This window comes from Centroberyx affinis, unplaced genomic scaffold (assembly GCF_046629955.1).
Source record: "Centroberyx affinis isolate AG114_WGS23_722 - 3 ecotype Tasmania unplaced genomic scaffold, CSIRO-AGI_Caff_v1 ptg000102l_1, whole genome shotgun sequence".
Taxonomy (NCBI): Eukaryota; Metazoa; Chordata; class Actinopteri; order Beryciformes; family Berycidae; genus Centroberyx; species Centroberyx affinis.
This window is the reverse complement of record NW_027278804.1, coordinates 804,848-820,000: the sequence shown is the minus strand read 5'-3', so window position 1 is coordinate 820,000 and position 15,153 is coordinate 804,848. Positions and strand designations below refer to the sequence as shown.

The window sequence follows — 15,153 nt, the reverse complement described above, 5'->3', positions numbered from 1 at the left end:
GCCGTCTCTAGGCGCTGATGTTCTGCTGCAACTGATGACTCACACCACATTTGAAGCAACCTGCTTCACAACCCGAAGCAGAGCTATCCGTTTACAAATTCATCTATCAAATTTGTATCATATATATACAACTCAGATCTGAACCAGGAAAAATATGTCTAACTGTAGCCCTAGGTTGGCATCAACTGGCAACTTGACTTGATTCTCAACAGAAAGCAATGTGAGTAAGAGTAAGGGACATCATGATCGGCTGATTGCATGATAAGAGCATCTGTTAGAATGAAAACAATATAAAGAGTTATGAACCTGATAGTATTGGTATTTTTGGTGATGTGTTTTTAATTTGGTGATGTTTTGTTAAAGGAGTATGCAGAGTTCCAGTACAGACGGAGACACAGGCAGAGGAGGCGAGGCGACATGTCTAGTCTCCGTAGCAACACTCCCGACCCTGATGACCCCAGCGAGAGCACTTTAGGTATTTCGGGCGTACAGGCGGCACTGTCCATCAGTGGTGCCTCACTTCATTTCTCGGTGGCGAGGAGGACTTTGTATTCCAACGTTCATTTGTCCGTTCATTTGCCACGACATCTCACCAGGGTTCAATTTGTCATGAACTTAATGATGCAAATATTTATTGGAGAATGCTTTTTAATTGACTGTGATGATAAGAAATGCTGCACCGTGACAATATTATAAATATTTTCCTTTGATGAAAATGTATTAAACGCTGGCCCAGGATCAAATCCTGCCAGTGCTTTCTCACCTTTGTTTTACAAAAAGGAAACTTAGACAGAAAATTGTTTATATTATCCAATTACAGAAAAGCATTAGCATACAGACTGCAGCGCCTGTTTGTCGGTTTTGAGAACGTTCCAAAAATATTAGACAGCTGCGAATGTGTGCAGCTCCCAGAACAACAGATAAATTGGGAAATGTCTAAATACTGCAAATTGTTATCTACACTCATTTTTCTAATCTACAGTGCTGATCTAAGAGCTCCTGCAGCAGATGTATAGTGTAACTATAATATCATATGCCATTTTCATCAGTGATTACTTGGCTGAATCGAATCAATGTGACATGACTAAAATCTGACTAAACTTAAATTATAACTAAATTTAGAAATGAACACTATCTCAGACACTGCTGGTCAGATTTTGATGACAGTTGGGAGAATGATGACAATATTTTATAGGCTGTTGTGTATGCATATCAAGGGAAATTTACCCAGATTTTAGGCTACTAACCCACTTCTCTACAACATTTTATTTAACCAACCTGTGTTGTAGGGAATGGGAAAGCTATGTCAACTATACTTTAACTAGGAGAATCTTTATATACAATATTTGTATACTGTAATCAACTCAACATTCCTCTGTTTTTGAAGACACTAATTTGTCCAGAATAATTTGGGAACCAATTTCTGACCTTCCATTAACCCAACTTTGGTTATTGAGCCAAACTTTAGGGGAAAAAACTGTTCATATATGAGCAACAGACCAGTGTCAAGTTAGTTATTGATTTATTGAAGTCCTGTTCATTACTTTACTTGTTTGCTTTTGGCTGTGGATTGGAAGACGGATCGAGTTTGCAGTTTTCAGGCAAGCTAATAGGTTTTTTTGTGCCAAGAAGGATTAGTCGATGGCTGAAAAATAACTGAAACAATTTCAGATGGTGATATTGAGTTAGTGTATTTTCTGGGCAAATGCTGAATGGCACATTGAAAATGCCCTGTGTCAGGTCACTATTACTTGATCATTTTGCAGCGTTCACTAAAAGGATGATGATTTTCCTAAACGTGGCAATTGGCTGAATTGCTACCCAAGTGCTGCTGTAAAGTTTCCATTTACTACGACAATGGAGTTTTGACTGTGGGCTCTTTTTTTTCCTCTTTTTCTTTGACAAAGATGGACAGGATGGACACAGACAAGGTCCTCTGATGGTGAGTGGCTTCTTGTTAACCACATGTCTCCTACCCAAGGCTTCCAGCATGCGTTTCTTTACATCATTGGAAAACTTTTCAGATAACGTCAAACAAAATCACCTCAGAAATCAATTATAGTTCAGTTCTAAAAGTCCTTGCAACACTAAGTGGCTCGGCAAGGCTGTGGTGGGAAAAATATTTTCATAACCACTGCTTTTTTTTATTTTTTTTTTATTTTTTTTACAGATCTATAAAACAGTGTCCTTTGAATAGTGGGCCACAGGTGCATATTTGGGCACCGTGCCAAACAAAAAAAAAAGATACAAAGTTTAATTCATTGTTCCCAACAGTGGAAATGAGGTTACAGCAAACTACAGAGATAATCAGCTTTTATGAGCAACTTCTGTTAAGTAGTTTGTCATGGCTGTGCCTATATAATGCAACGGCTGCATTTCCTTTCTTACTTAATAGGATTCCTCTGAATATGGGTATTAGGTGTGTGGGCATGGGTACTTTCTTTCAGTGCCATTTCCCTGGGCATCCTGCCTTACAAAAAATGGTTGAAAAAGTAATGACGCTATAGTTGTCAAATTGGTGCAATTTGTAGCACAAATTATGATAATCAAGTAAAAGGGTCTTACCTTGGCTGTCTTCCAGATGTTTTGATTGTTTTCTCAAGAGGTCAACCTGGTTAGATAAATGCTAAACAGTTTTTTCTGTTCTGTTCCAGGCTCTTGGTTCTTTGGATGACGACGACCCTAACATTCTCCTGGCCATCCAGCTGTCACTCCAGGACTCTGCGATGGCAGGGGGGACCAGCCACGAGTTCCTCGCCAACGAAGCGTCGCTCGGCGCCATCGGCACCTCCCTGCCCTCTAGGCTTGAGCAGAGCGCTCCGAGTGTGGAGGTCCTTCCCAGAGCTTCGCTGAGCAGCTCAGAACTGCTGGAGCTGGGAGATAACCTGGCGAGGCTCGGCAACATCAACATCACCAGCCAGTACTCCGCCGGCGTCTCCACCACCGTCGTCTCTCAGCACTGCGAAAGTCACCACCGGAGCTACGGCGGCTCCGTGCCGATACCGGTGGCCCCGGGCGGCAGCAACTCGTCGACGGGCCTTTTCTCCTCCTCCAGCGACACGATAGACTCGACCACGTGCGGCAGCCACGACCCGTCCTCGTCCTCCGCGGCGGCGGCCAACGCTAACCTGCTGGGCAACATCATGGCTTGGTTCCACGACATGAACCCTCAAGGCATCACGCTGGTGCCCTCCACATCCACCGACACGGACACGGACCTAGACGCGCTCCACCCGGCCGGAGGAGGGTGCCCGCAGGACGATGAGAAAACGGGGGTCTTCGTCCTCCCCGAAAACACAAAGCCTCAGGAAGGGCTGGCGGATGTGGGTTTCTGCCCTCAGAGACCCGGCGACCTCGAGGAGAAGGAGTCCGCCGTCACCGAGAGGCCGACCCAGTTAGATCTGGTAGGGCTGGACGCCATGACGCTGCCCTACATGGCCGCCCTTGACACGAGCGGCGACCACGTCGAGCGGGGAGGCGCCAAGGTCTGCCACGTCGACACTCCACGGTGCGACTCGGTGTCCGACCAGCTGCCCAGCAGCAGCTCCTCCGAGTGGGAGGAGCAAGTGCACTTGGTGTGATCTGATTGGTTGAGACAGGAAAGAACTTTTTTTTTTTTTGTTTTGGAAGGCCAAAAACAACTCTGGATTGCAAAGTAGAAGTGAGGAATATGGATAGTGTCTACCTATTCCTCGAGTAGGACTCGGATGGAATGTATACAGGAATGAAGAATGTGTCACAGGTTGGTAGCTGGTTGGAAAGGATGGGAAGAAGTAAGAAGACGCTCAGCTTTAGCGCAGACAGTTAGCCTATATTGTTGCAATCAGATCCCCCCCCCCTGCGCAACTGATGGCTATGGGATTTCATTCCTGGAAAGAAAGCACTAACTGAAAGAGAGATTAGATTTGATTAGAATTTGAAAGAATATATTTCCTAAAATGGATTGTGTGCAGATATAAATATGAACAAGTTGCTTTTTTCTGAAATCTGTTATAGAGGAGATAAAAAATTTAGAGGATTTAGCCTAGAACATATGCAGGCATATACTTTTTTTTCCACTGGAGTAAAAGCCTACTGTATGTGTTTGGATTGGAGGAAGGTTTTTCAACTGTACATAGTGAGCAGAGTGATATTTTGTTCCAATGTACGGTTTGTAGAGTTCGTCTGAGAAAAACTTCTCGCTCCTGTCCATATCTGCCTACTTTATAGGTGCCAAACACTGACTAGCAAAAGCACAGTTTGCTATCACCAAGTGGATTCTTCAAAGCAAATTGTGCCTGCTTGCTACAATCTCATCGACCCAGCTAAAATTCAATGTGAAGGTCTCAGTAAGAGAGCCATATGTTATTTGAGATTTCAGCTGAGTGATATTTTCAAATGGCACTAATCTAAAAGCTGTAGTGTGTTGTGTAAATCTGTAGTTATGGTGCAAAGACCATAGGGGTTGTGTGAAACATTCACACTCGAAGTAATGTAGAATACATTTTTCAAATGAAAATAGGCTAGCTAGTGAAAAACATTTCAAAATGGACTTGACAATGGTTATTCATCTCAAGGCCTCAATCCTGAGACACTTTCATGGAGAAATGTCTTGAAAAACAACAAATGCTGACACATGCTGCCGTCCCAATGGGGCTGCAGAATATCATTCAATTCACACCATTGTAATAGCATACTCTGAATTCCATTGTAGCCTGTCTTGAATTAATGTTTTAGTACTGTAGCTGAATGTGGAGCATCTCCAAGCGGTAAGACAGACTAAATAGACAGTGAGTTGTTGTTTGTATAATGCAGGAAAGGCCAGTAGACGAGATAATCAGGCGATCACATTCAATCCTGTGAATTAATTAATCAAGCCCAAGTCACTGTAATTTGTCACTGGGTTCTTTCAAACTGTAATTTAGGCTAAGCCTTCGTAAAGCTCTGCAAATCTCCGGGGCTGTAGTATAACACATGGGAAAAAAATGAATGTGTATTGCATCTCAAAATCATGGGGAGTCCATGTGTTTTGAAACGGTTCTCTACGCAATTCATTACAGTGCCTTTATGTCAATCACCGTTATTTCATTTTTTGACACTTTTTTTTTTTTTTTGGCTTATTACACAGTATTTACTAACGGTGTATACAAAATAAACACCTGTTACCTTAAAATTATTTCTCTCACACAAAGTTAACAATCGTGTGCAAACAAAACCTTTTTAATTATTATTTTTTTTTTCATCTAAATATTTGTAGCCTCCCTTTTATGGTCCTATTATGACATTGTTTGAAGGGTTTTGTTTTGGGTTTTTTTTTTTGCTTATTTGTTTTTTGGTTGTAGTAATGTGTTAATGGATAACCCTGATTTCATACTTGGAAATCTCATTTCCAAATATAAAAAAAACAAAAACAAAGTTTTATTTATCTCTCATTTTTGTGCAGTAGGGCTTCTTGACTTTGCTCCTTTTGATACAATACAATTGGTTTGTCTGTGGTTTAGAAACTAAAAACATTGTATTGACTGGGATGAGATGACTTATTGTATGTGTTCCATGTATCTTAGCTGAAGACACTAAAATGGAAGACACTCGCAATATAAAGTAGGTATTTATTTGAAATCAAAAATAAGGTCCATTAAAGACAATGGACAATGAATAACCAATTTGAGTTCAAATGTATTGATTGTCTACAAAATATGTGGAGTATAAGTAAGGTTGGTATTTTATAATTAAGTCTCAATTATTGAATATTTTCCAGACTAATGTCTGACTGTTCTGAAGTAAGTTACCTTTATATTCTAGCCGACTCATAGAGCCACATGAAATCTAAATGTATTGATTGCTTTGAAATGTGTCTTGAAGTTGTGAAACTGTGAGTGCCATATGGTTAGTGGAGCTAACTTTGTTGGACATGAATAATGTACATGGGTTAAGCAGAGGAGTTAACATATTTTGTCCTTTTTCTGTAACAGTATGCTGTGCATGAAATGGGTACAAATCTAAATGGAATTTGTATTTTCCTTTGTATTTCACTTCCAATGTCAAGGTGATTTATTTTAAAATGGCAAACATATTTTGTAACGCATTGAGATTTTCTATTGTAAAGCAACTAATCCTTGAAATGCTATTTGCACTTTCATAGTCTATACTTGATACATTCCCTCTTTATATGAAAGAAAAAATGTTTGATGTGTGATGCCAATAAACTATGTGTTGAGTTTTACTTGCTCTTCAAGTTTTTTATTATTATCATATGGTTATTTAGTTACATACACATTATGTACAAATTACATATTTCAGTAGGGAATATTATGCATAGAAATACAGAGAACAGAATACAGTAGAGGTGTTCCACAAAGTAGCATTGAGTTACTGAGCCATTTTACCACAGAAAAGTGATAAATATCTCTGGTATATCCAATTTTCATTCAAAGTTAACTGGAAAACAGTCACAAAACACCCACCTGAGTTTTATGGAAGTGCTTAGGCTCAAAAGTTCTTTACGTCATTGGAGTAATGTGCTTCCTGGTATCTGGTTTCCCAAAAGCATTGTGAGACTTCATTTAAACCACAAGACAAATGACAAAACTGGAGGTTGTGATCATATCATCTATAGTTGAGCGAGGCTGGTCACAAGCCCCTCTAGCTGTGACGCGGATCAGATCTGTGTCCAAACAGAGCAAGGCTGAATTGGCTGATGCACTCACTGGATGTTGCCTGCTGCCTCAGTCATAAAAACACAATCTACTTTGATTTCATTTTCAATTTGATTGTAAGACTAAATTAGTAGTTGGGTACTATTCGAGTGAATTGGGCTATTCACACACTATTTCCCAATTAAAGTTGCTCATTAAAGTTTCAGTTCTCTGCTCTAGAAGAGCGGAAATAATAAAAGCTAAATGAAAGATCAAAGGCCTCATTGACAGAAACAATCAAATGTGATGGCTGAGCGAATGTGAAGTGTCTCATGTGATTTCTGGGTAGTAATCCATGTCATTGTATAATAGAAACTCAGGTGGTCAAGCTGCCTATATGTAATGATAAAAAGCATACACTACACACAAAGTACTGCATTGCCAAATAGAACCTTGATAAATGACAGTTAGGCTTACTTAAGGGCAAAGACCTGTATATGTGCTGGACAGATGAATGTCAGATGAATAATGCAGACATCATGATACGTCGCTGCCTAGTCACATAGGTGACAGCAGACATCTAATCTAATGGAGGGGGGTGAGTCTCTCCCTCTCAGATCCATTCCATCTGCTTCTGCATACATATGCAGCAATTAGATACAGGAAATTTGATCAAAAATGTGATGAAAAAGAGATTTTTTTTTGACAGATCTTGGTCATGTGTCAGATGCCCTGAATAACATAATGAGGGCGTGCCACTATCTTTTCATAAGTTGGTGTCATAGGGGATGGCAGACAAACCAGACAAAGAGTAGGGGTCCCTGAGAAGGAGGGGTGTGACTCTCTCCATTCAAATATGAATCTAGATACATACTAAAAAAAACTTGATGCAATGGCGACGCCGCTCCGCCCCAGTGTAGAAACGGCTGTAGCCTCTGGGGAAGCTGCGTGTCATCGTGACGGAGGCTCGGTGTCAGCGGCAGAGGCCGATGAGCTGCAGCAGGAGGAGGAACAGCGAGACGATGTCCAGGTACAGGTTGAGGGCGGCGAACACGTACTCCTCGGGAGAGACGGCGTACTTCTTGTGTTTCCCGCCCAGGATGAGCTGGGTATCGAACACCAAGTACTGGAGAGAGACGGAGAAAGAGAGACGGGTGGAGAGAACAGAACAGAAAGATGCAGTTCAGTTCAGGTATAGAAACATAAAAGTAGGCACACAGGAATACAATACAGTTAAAAAAAAAACTACTATTAATAAAGATGCTTCTTTATATTATATGCATCATTCTAACAACACTGATGTCTGAAGGGTATTCTGAAGGCAATGTGTGTGTGTGTGTGTGCGTAAAGAGTCAGTTATGAGAATCAGCTTCAAAAACATGCCCAGTCCTTTTTCTGGTCTTTTAAAGAGGACCGCACAGATAAACAGGCCCAATAAATAAATTGTGACGTCCAAATTCGGCAGCTGAAAGCAAGCCGCGACTCGCCGCCGACAGCCCATTCGGTGCGGCGGCGGTTCGTTCCGCCGGCTGACGGGACGGGTCACAACATTTGCCGTTAATGCCAACGGCACGCAGAGAGGTGGGCTGTGAAAATGTAGGCCACTGCTGCTAAGCGGTGCATAATTGAAATTAAAGGGCGCGGGGACACTGGAGTTTCTCTCTTTTTTTACACTAACCGCTGTGACAGTCGCGGGAGGCGGGCGGCTCGGCCCCCGGATCAAATCTCATACTGCACGGACCCACTTGACATTAAGCCTCGCTTTGTGATGATTTCTGTCGTTGGAAAAAGGTCTGTTTTCATTTCGACCTGTGTCGGAGGAAAGCGTTCCCCTTGCACAATTTAGAGTGTACTTACAATGGAGAACACCAAGGTTCCCAGGCAGGCGTACACAATGTAAAGATACTGTGGAAAGAAGCAGAGATACAAAATCAGCTGAGGGCAATACAGAAGTTCCATAGAGAAGTGACTTTTTCCTAATATCATAACGATGACTAGTGGAGTACAACATGATATATGACTGCTGCAGCCACAATAATCTCCTAATGTGGTAGTGTAGTGGCATACTGTGATCCCACCACCTATTATACTTATGAAATAAATGTAATGGCAAAGGCTGATAGGCGGCTGTGCACTATATGCTTAGAGAAAGCACTGTTTATATTCTGTTCAAGTTCAAGTTCACCAGGTGTAAAGATAGCATTTTGAAATCAATGAAGTGCGTATTTCTGTGGATTCTCTTGCCTAAGGGGAAAACACTCACAGCCACGACAAGAAACAACAACAACAACCACAACAACAGGGTACATTTAAGTACATTAGTCGGAGGTCAGTGCAACTCTGGAGAGCTTTTAAAGTGCATGGTGTCGTCTTTGCAGTCTGCTCAGGGTTCAGGTCAGCGTCTATACACTTCCACACCACTGCAATTAATGTCAGAACATTCTCACTGATGGTAAAAAATAAAAAAATAAAAAAATAAATGTGTCCTTGATTTACCTGGGAGCGCATGATCCCACAGAGCAACGCGAAGGATATGAGGGTCCAGCCAATCGCCCACATGCACCCATTTGCCGCGGTGAAGTCCCACTGGCGCGCATGGGGCAGGGAGAGAAGAGAGGGATTGAATGTGACGAGCCTCTCAAACAGAAAATGCAGACAGAGTATCTCTCATTTGCGCTCATCATGGCCATAAAAGCGAGGGCGCTCAAGGTCCTCTGCACTGCAGCTGTGCTGTGTGGCGCTGTGGACGGCTACATCACGGGCATATTGCACTTCAACACACATCTAAAAGACTGAAACACTGCTAATTCAAGGCGTATGAGCCTGGATAATTACTTATTCAATATAGCTGTAAGGGCAGGGGGGGGGGGGTTCCCTTGCCTTTTTGCCCTAGGTGCCCTTTTCAGATTGAAACACAGAGATAGAGTTTCTAAGTTTCTAGATGGGGGCATGGCGAACACTGATCTGAGGAGCCATACAACCAGTCTAATGGGCTTTTACAGTATTTCCACTATATGTAGGCTGGCAAATGTCTAGCATGCCAAACAATCAATAAAGTGATTCTCAAAACGCCTCCTCACTTTCAGCAGCCTAGTGCAAATTCTTAAAGGCTAAAACTCTTATGATTCTGACTCTTATTGATAAAACAGTGCAACTTGGAATGAACTGTGTAAATTTGAGTTACTGAATATCAACACTAGCTTTTTTACATAAACAAGTAACATAATTTAGAATACTAATACTGGTTGAGTGCTTTCTAATCTTGCATGAAAGCATATTTCTTTCTTAATTTCTGGAAAATGGAAATGGAAACCATCTTGCTAAACAAAGAAGCTATTTTGGTTGGGTCCCATTTGATATTTCAAAGTTGTTCAATTATTAGTAATTTTTAGATTGGATTACATAATAATCTCAATGAGAGGTCAAAAATGGGCGTATACTGCATTTTCTGCCTTGAAAGGGTGTGTACATGCCACTGTACAAAACTCACCAGAAATTAGTTTTTAAAAGCAGATTTTCAAAAATGTCTCCCCAGGGGAGCATCGTGCCCCCGGACCCCCCTGGCATTTCTGGGGAAGTGGCTTTTAAAGATAATTTTATAGCTTTGCTGCTTTAAACAGTTTGCAGTGAAAAGAGACAGAAAAATGGGAGAGAGGAGATGTAACAGGCAAAAGGTTCCAGAAGCCAATTTTGAACCCAAGACCCTGCAGTTACATGGTAGCAAGTAACCAGTTACATTTACTCATGCTACTGTAATTGAGTAGCTTTTTTATGTACTTATACTAATTAATTTGACTTTTACTTGAGTAAATTTTTACTGAAGTATTGTACTTAGCTACATTTTAAATCCATCCATTACAGAGGACAGATTTTGTGACTCTCCCTAAGCATCAGAAACTGTCCGGTTGTAATTTGGCCTCTTGTGGAGCCATTCAAAGTGAACGGTCAGTCAGCAAAGAAGAGAAGCGTAATCTGGCTTTACTTTGTGCACTTTACTTTGTAATTTCCAAATTTCCCAATTAAAAGAATCAAGTTTGAACTCTCATCCTCTCGCCCTTTTAGAATACATTTACGTAAGTAGATTTTTACTCCTACTTAAGTAAAATATCAGCAAATTAACAGTTCTTCTACTTGAGTAGGACATTCTAATACTCGGGCCCAGAACTTTTCCCCTGCGCCTTTCAGAGTCTGAATGGGTAAGATAGGACAGATAGAGAGCCATGAGAAAACTTACTTCTCATTGCAAAAAGAGCAGAGAAGAGTATCTGACTGGGTAGCCAACAGATCTCAGCATTTAAGTACTTAGTTTTGTATGCATAGCAAAAACAGGTCCGCATTTTAAACATTTACTGCTGACTGCACAACAAACAGCTCACTTTATAAAAATCTGCCTTTGACTGCATACGAAACACAACTGGGTATATGAAAATGTAACACTGACTGCATTGCCGACCCCTCGCCGTTTATGAAATTTTACTTTTGGCTGCACTGCAAAGTGAGCTCAGAGTGTGTGACAGACAGATCTTACTTTTGACTGCATAGCAAACAGACTGAGAGCGAAGGACACCAACGCCGTTGCCCCCACAGCCCAGAGAACAGCTTCAGCATCAAAGTACCTGCAGACAGAAAAAAATCAAACAGATATGCAAAGGGAATGGAAGCCTATGGCATCATGTCTAATAAGTCAGCAAGCAGAGCGGGAACACCAACTGTACTGTGCTATTGCAGCCAGAAAGAAAAACATCATTTTCTTATGAGAAATGTGATATTTTTCCATTTATAGTCTGTATTATGTGTCTCGAATAGCTCAATCACACAGACCATACTTAGATGTGCATTGCATTATATATCCTGTGTTCATTTTATAACACTAAAAGCTTCAGTTATGGCAATATCCTATAAATATGATAATTTGAATGAATTATTGATAGTGAGGCTTCAAGCTCCCAAACCCCAGTGATGCCATCTCTATCAGAGTGACAAGCAGCTGAGAAAGGAAAGTGTCTCTCTGATGGAAAACGTGGCTTATGTTTACAGGGGCACAAAAATCTGTTTACACTGCTGCATAAAAAGTGTTTTTTCAAACAATTTGTGACCGATTTATATTCTGCCAAAACATGGAAAATCTGATTCCATAATTTGTTAACCAGTGATAATAATATCAGGTTTAACAGCTTCATTTCTGGATGATCGACAAACGGTCAGATCTGGATCACATAGGGCTATTAAGGTTTTCTTTTTTTGCTCCTGTGTAAATCAGTCAGCATCAGGTGGGGAATCATCCAAGTACACAAGCACTCACACTGCCACAGATCCAAGCATCAGGCCCTCTGCAACAGTCTGAGAGAATACGAAACAAACAGAAAGTAAATACATGAAGAAAAAAAAACAGTGAATGCGGTGAAATAGAGCAGGTGTGGAGGGGGTTTAATTTGATGCCTGGCTGGCGCTGGCTCTACTCACAAACAAGCCCAGGGCAATGAAATTGAGGGGGACTTGACGACGGAGGTTGTCACAGCAGGACAGGGCCACGATGAGCACTATCACCACCACCCTATTTCACAGAGAATATAGAGTGCATCGTAAATAGCAAATAAACAGGGTATAAACAGAGAAAAGCACTGCGTTCAAAATGTGAATTCGCCCAGTGCATTATTTATGCACACTGTAGCTAGCTGTTTCTGGGATTGGAAATCAGAGTAGGGTGGCAGTTTTACATTTACTTCTGTTGATTTCACGGGGCGACATTTTCATTTGGATAACTCATCAATGGAAGATTTGTAGGTGGTCAGACTGGGGGGAAAAAACAACAGGAACATGCGCGGCGTCTAGACTATCAAACCGAATGTTTTCCGTTTTGACGTGATCGCTTACATCATGCTGTAGGAGAACCAGTAGTTGGACCATGTCCATTCCTTGAGAGTGTCCCTTTAATTCAATAAGAGAAGAGGGGAGAGGGAGATTACTTTATAGCAGTGCAATTTGTTTGATAGAAACCAGCAGAATGAATTTATTAAATATTAACAGAGGACAGTACATTGTGCACAAGGGAGCTGAATACAATTTATGAAAAGGAATTACTGAAGCAGTGTTCTCGCATATCCATTATACAAAACATATAAAGCTTTCATACTGCTGCAAGCAAATATATAATGTGGCAAAAATGCTCTTAAGTCGTGGGGGGCTCACCTGTGGGTGGTGGGGGTATTTTCAATAGGACAGCTCTATAAGATGTGATGTTTTTTGCTCTTACATGATGACAGGCTACAATAAATTCAGCTGGATGAAGACCTGACAGGACTTCATCTCTTTTTGGAAGGAATTCCCTTGTGTAACGGTGACTCACCAGTAGAGAAAAGCGCAGATGATCCCAACGGTCAGCAGGAGCTGAATCATCAAGGTCAAGTAGACCTTCCTTATGAAACCTGCTCAGACAGAAAAAAAAAACAGATAAACAAAGCAGGCAGGCCAGATAGATAGATAATAGATAGAAAGACAGACAGGAGGCAGAGAGGCAGAAAGGAAGGCAGGCAGGCAAGCAGACAAGGAGGCTGGCAAATAGACAAAAAAAATCAGTCAGGCTGATATATGGAGAGACACAGCAGAGGAGGCGGACAAGCAGGTAGGGCTGTTTATGCCACCCAATATTTCAAAATGTTTCTGTATTCATTGATCCCACATTTCATCCTCTCGTTTTAAATGATTTGCGTTGTGTGGGAGGTGAAGAGCTGAGCAGGATACAGCGGACAGCGGGGGAACCATTTCCAATTCCAAATCAATTTCAAGAAAACATTGCAAAGCAAATGAGAGAGTAAATATTGCTCATTCTGGTTCGGCTCTGCCCGCACAAACAGAAAACACACAGACTGTCTTATTTCCCCCCTCTGTCTCTTCCTCCCTCCTTCACCTCTCCTTATGGCGGCGTCGCCGAAGCGGTTGTCATCCTGAAAGCCTTGAGAGTAGTCGGGCGGCGCTTCGCCAAACTGCTGGTCGCCTCCAGCTGCCTGGCCCTCGGGGTGGACCATGTTATCATAGGGCCCAGGAGGAGAGACGACCGCAATGTTCCCCTTTCCAACCTGGTGAATCCCAACCGAGACACCAGAGACACCAAAGCCGGGTTCAAACAACCTTCAATCCAATTACTTCTAGACGCTGGAGTTTCGCCAACATCCCAAAACTGAAAAACCTTGAACCACATAAGGGAACTGCAGTTTCTGTTTACTTTTTTGATTTGAATGAATGGAAGGGAATCAGAGGAATTACAACTTATTTATACAGTTGTAATCAAATGTAGAAGTAATGCATGTGGAGGTTCTACATGATTTTACCCTGATAGCCTGTGCTTTTGGTTCATACCACACTAATCTTTTGATATTAAATCTATACCATGTGATTAAATTGTGAACAGCAAAAAAGCCTGGCTCGCTGCCCCAGTCATTACACTTTGGAGTGTGGGTGGATAGTTAAATGTTTTTCTTCCTCGTCAGGCTTACTAAGATGTTATACTGGTAGTAGTACTACTAACCTGATAGCTCGTCCCTGGGTAAGGACTCTGACCATAGTCCTGGAGGTTATAAGGCGGGGGATTACCTCCATAGCCACTGTTATCTCTGCCATTAGTTTGCTCCATTCTACCCCAACGTTACCTGAAATTTTCAACGACCCAGAAAAAAAATGGTCAGTTAAGGTCATGGCACACAGTTATTCATAATATCCATAGCTGTGGCCTTAAGCTTCCATTCACCACAGCTGTGTGTCATGGTCAGATAGGTTGTGCTTGATTGATCGCAAAGGAAATTCAGTTGTCATCAAAGAGGACAGATACTCAATAAACCAAGGAAAAGAGATTAGAGTAACAAATCCCCTTTACCACTCCTGGTTTGGCATTAATCATTCTCACTGCAACGCAATTAATATCATTAGTTATTCACACAATGAGCAACTCTGACACACAACTCCAGTAATAATATCAACAGCAACAAAAGTAAACTTAAAGTAAACACTAAAAGTAAGAAATCATCTGTTACCAAGCCCTCATAAGTTTCACAGCAGTATCAACATTGTCATGAAAAGTGTGACTGAAGGTATTTCACTTCCGTATAGACAATACGGTTGAACCAATAACAACCTATGAACTCATGGCAGTGCCAACTCTTCTGCCACCTAAATTAAAACTTTGCCCTTTCTCCAGCTTCTCCCCACCAAACACCACAAACCGAAACCTGTGATGGACAGACCAGGGCGAAAATCTAGTACAGTTGAGCACAGTTTCAAATATTTGACTACATGACATGGCTGGACTTGGTTTCCAAGCGGTTAGATAGCCTGAGCGGTTGGAACATCACCAGAGCACCATCGAGCACATCAAAAGTACTCCTCCTGTGTTTCAAGTCATCAAAATGTGATCAATTGTTATTTGACTTAGGTCTGTTTCGCATAAATCAATTAATAACAGCACTAATCCATTATAATGTCCCCTACCTCTGGTGTGACGCCCAGGAATCTGCTCGGCTGCTCTTCCTGTAGTGTTGGTTCCCCT

General features: G+C 41.6%; 2 protein-coding genes across 2 annotated transcripts; one reads left to right on the top strand and one right to left on the bottom strand.

Moving 5' to 3' along the window:
- The first annotated feature begins 367 nt into the window (after positions 1 to 367).
- LOC139647947 (ankyrin repeat and IBR domain-containing protein 1-like) lies at positions 368 to 6,173 on the top strand. Its single transcript, XM_071523964.1, has 3 exons — positions 368 to 475; positions 1,908 to 1,942; positions 2,655 to 6,173. Exons 1-3 carry the CDS (start codon positions 418 to 420, stop codon positions 3,579 to 3,581), a joined length of 1,020 nt encoding a protein of 339 aa, XP_071380065.1. The 5' UTR covers positions 368 to 417; the 3' UTR covers positions 3,582 to 6,173.
- A 1,414-nt stretch (positions 6,174 to 7,587) lies between these two features.
- Positions 7,588 to 14,244, bottom strand: LOC139648028 (protein lifeguard 1). Its single transcript, XM_071524072.1, has 10 exons — positions 14,140 to 14,244; positions 13,522 to 13,690; positions 12,961 to 13,039; positions 12,489 to 12,542; positions 12,078 to 12,168; positions 11,917 to 11,954; positions 11,143 to 11,230; positions 9,111 to 9,200; positions 8,472 to 8,519; positions 7,588 to 7,740 (listed from the first exon to the last, which is right to left on the bottom strand). The coding sequence occupies exons 1-10, from the start codon at positions 14,242 to 14,244 to the stop codon at positions 7,588 to 7,590; spliced, it is 915 nt and encodes a 304-aa protein (XP_071380173.1).
- Between the last annotated feature and the right edge of the window lie 909 nt (positions 14,245 to 15,153).

Coding starts and splice junctions, on each gene's coding strand:
- LOC139647947 (XM_071523964.1), top strand. CDS start 418: ATGTCTAGTCTCCGTAGCAACACTCCCGACCCTGATGACCCCAGCGAG. Junction 476..1,907: donor CCCCAGCGAGAGCACTTTAG/GTATTTCGGGCG, acceptor TCTTTGACAAAG/ATGGACAGGATGGACACAGA. Junction 1,943..2,654: donor ACAGACAAGGTCCTCTGATG/GTGAGTGGCTTC, acceptor GTTCTGTTCCAG/GCTCTTGGTTCTTTGGATGA.
- LOC139648028 (XM_071524072.1), bottom strand. CDS start 14,244: ATGGAGCAAACTAATGGCAGAGATAACAGTGGCTATGGAGGTAATCCC. Junction 13,040..13,521: donor CGACGCCGCCATAAGGAGAG/GTGAAGGAGGGA, acceptor CTGTCTGAGCAG/GTTTCATAAGGAAGGTCTAC. Junction 12,169..12,488: donor TGGTTCTCCTACAGCATGAT/GTAAGCGATCAC, acceptor TCTGTGAAATAG/GGTGGTGGTGATAGTGCTCA.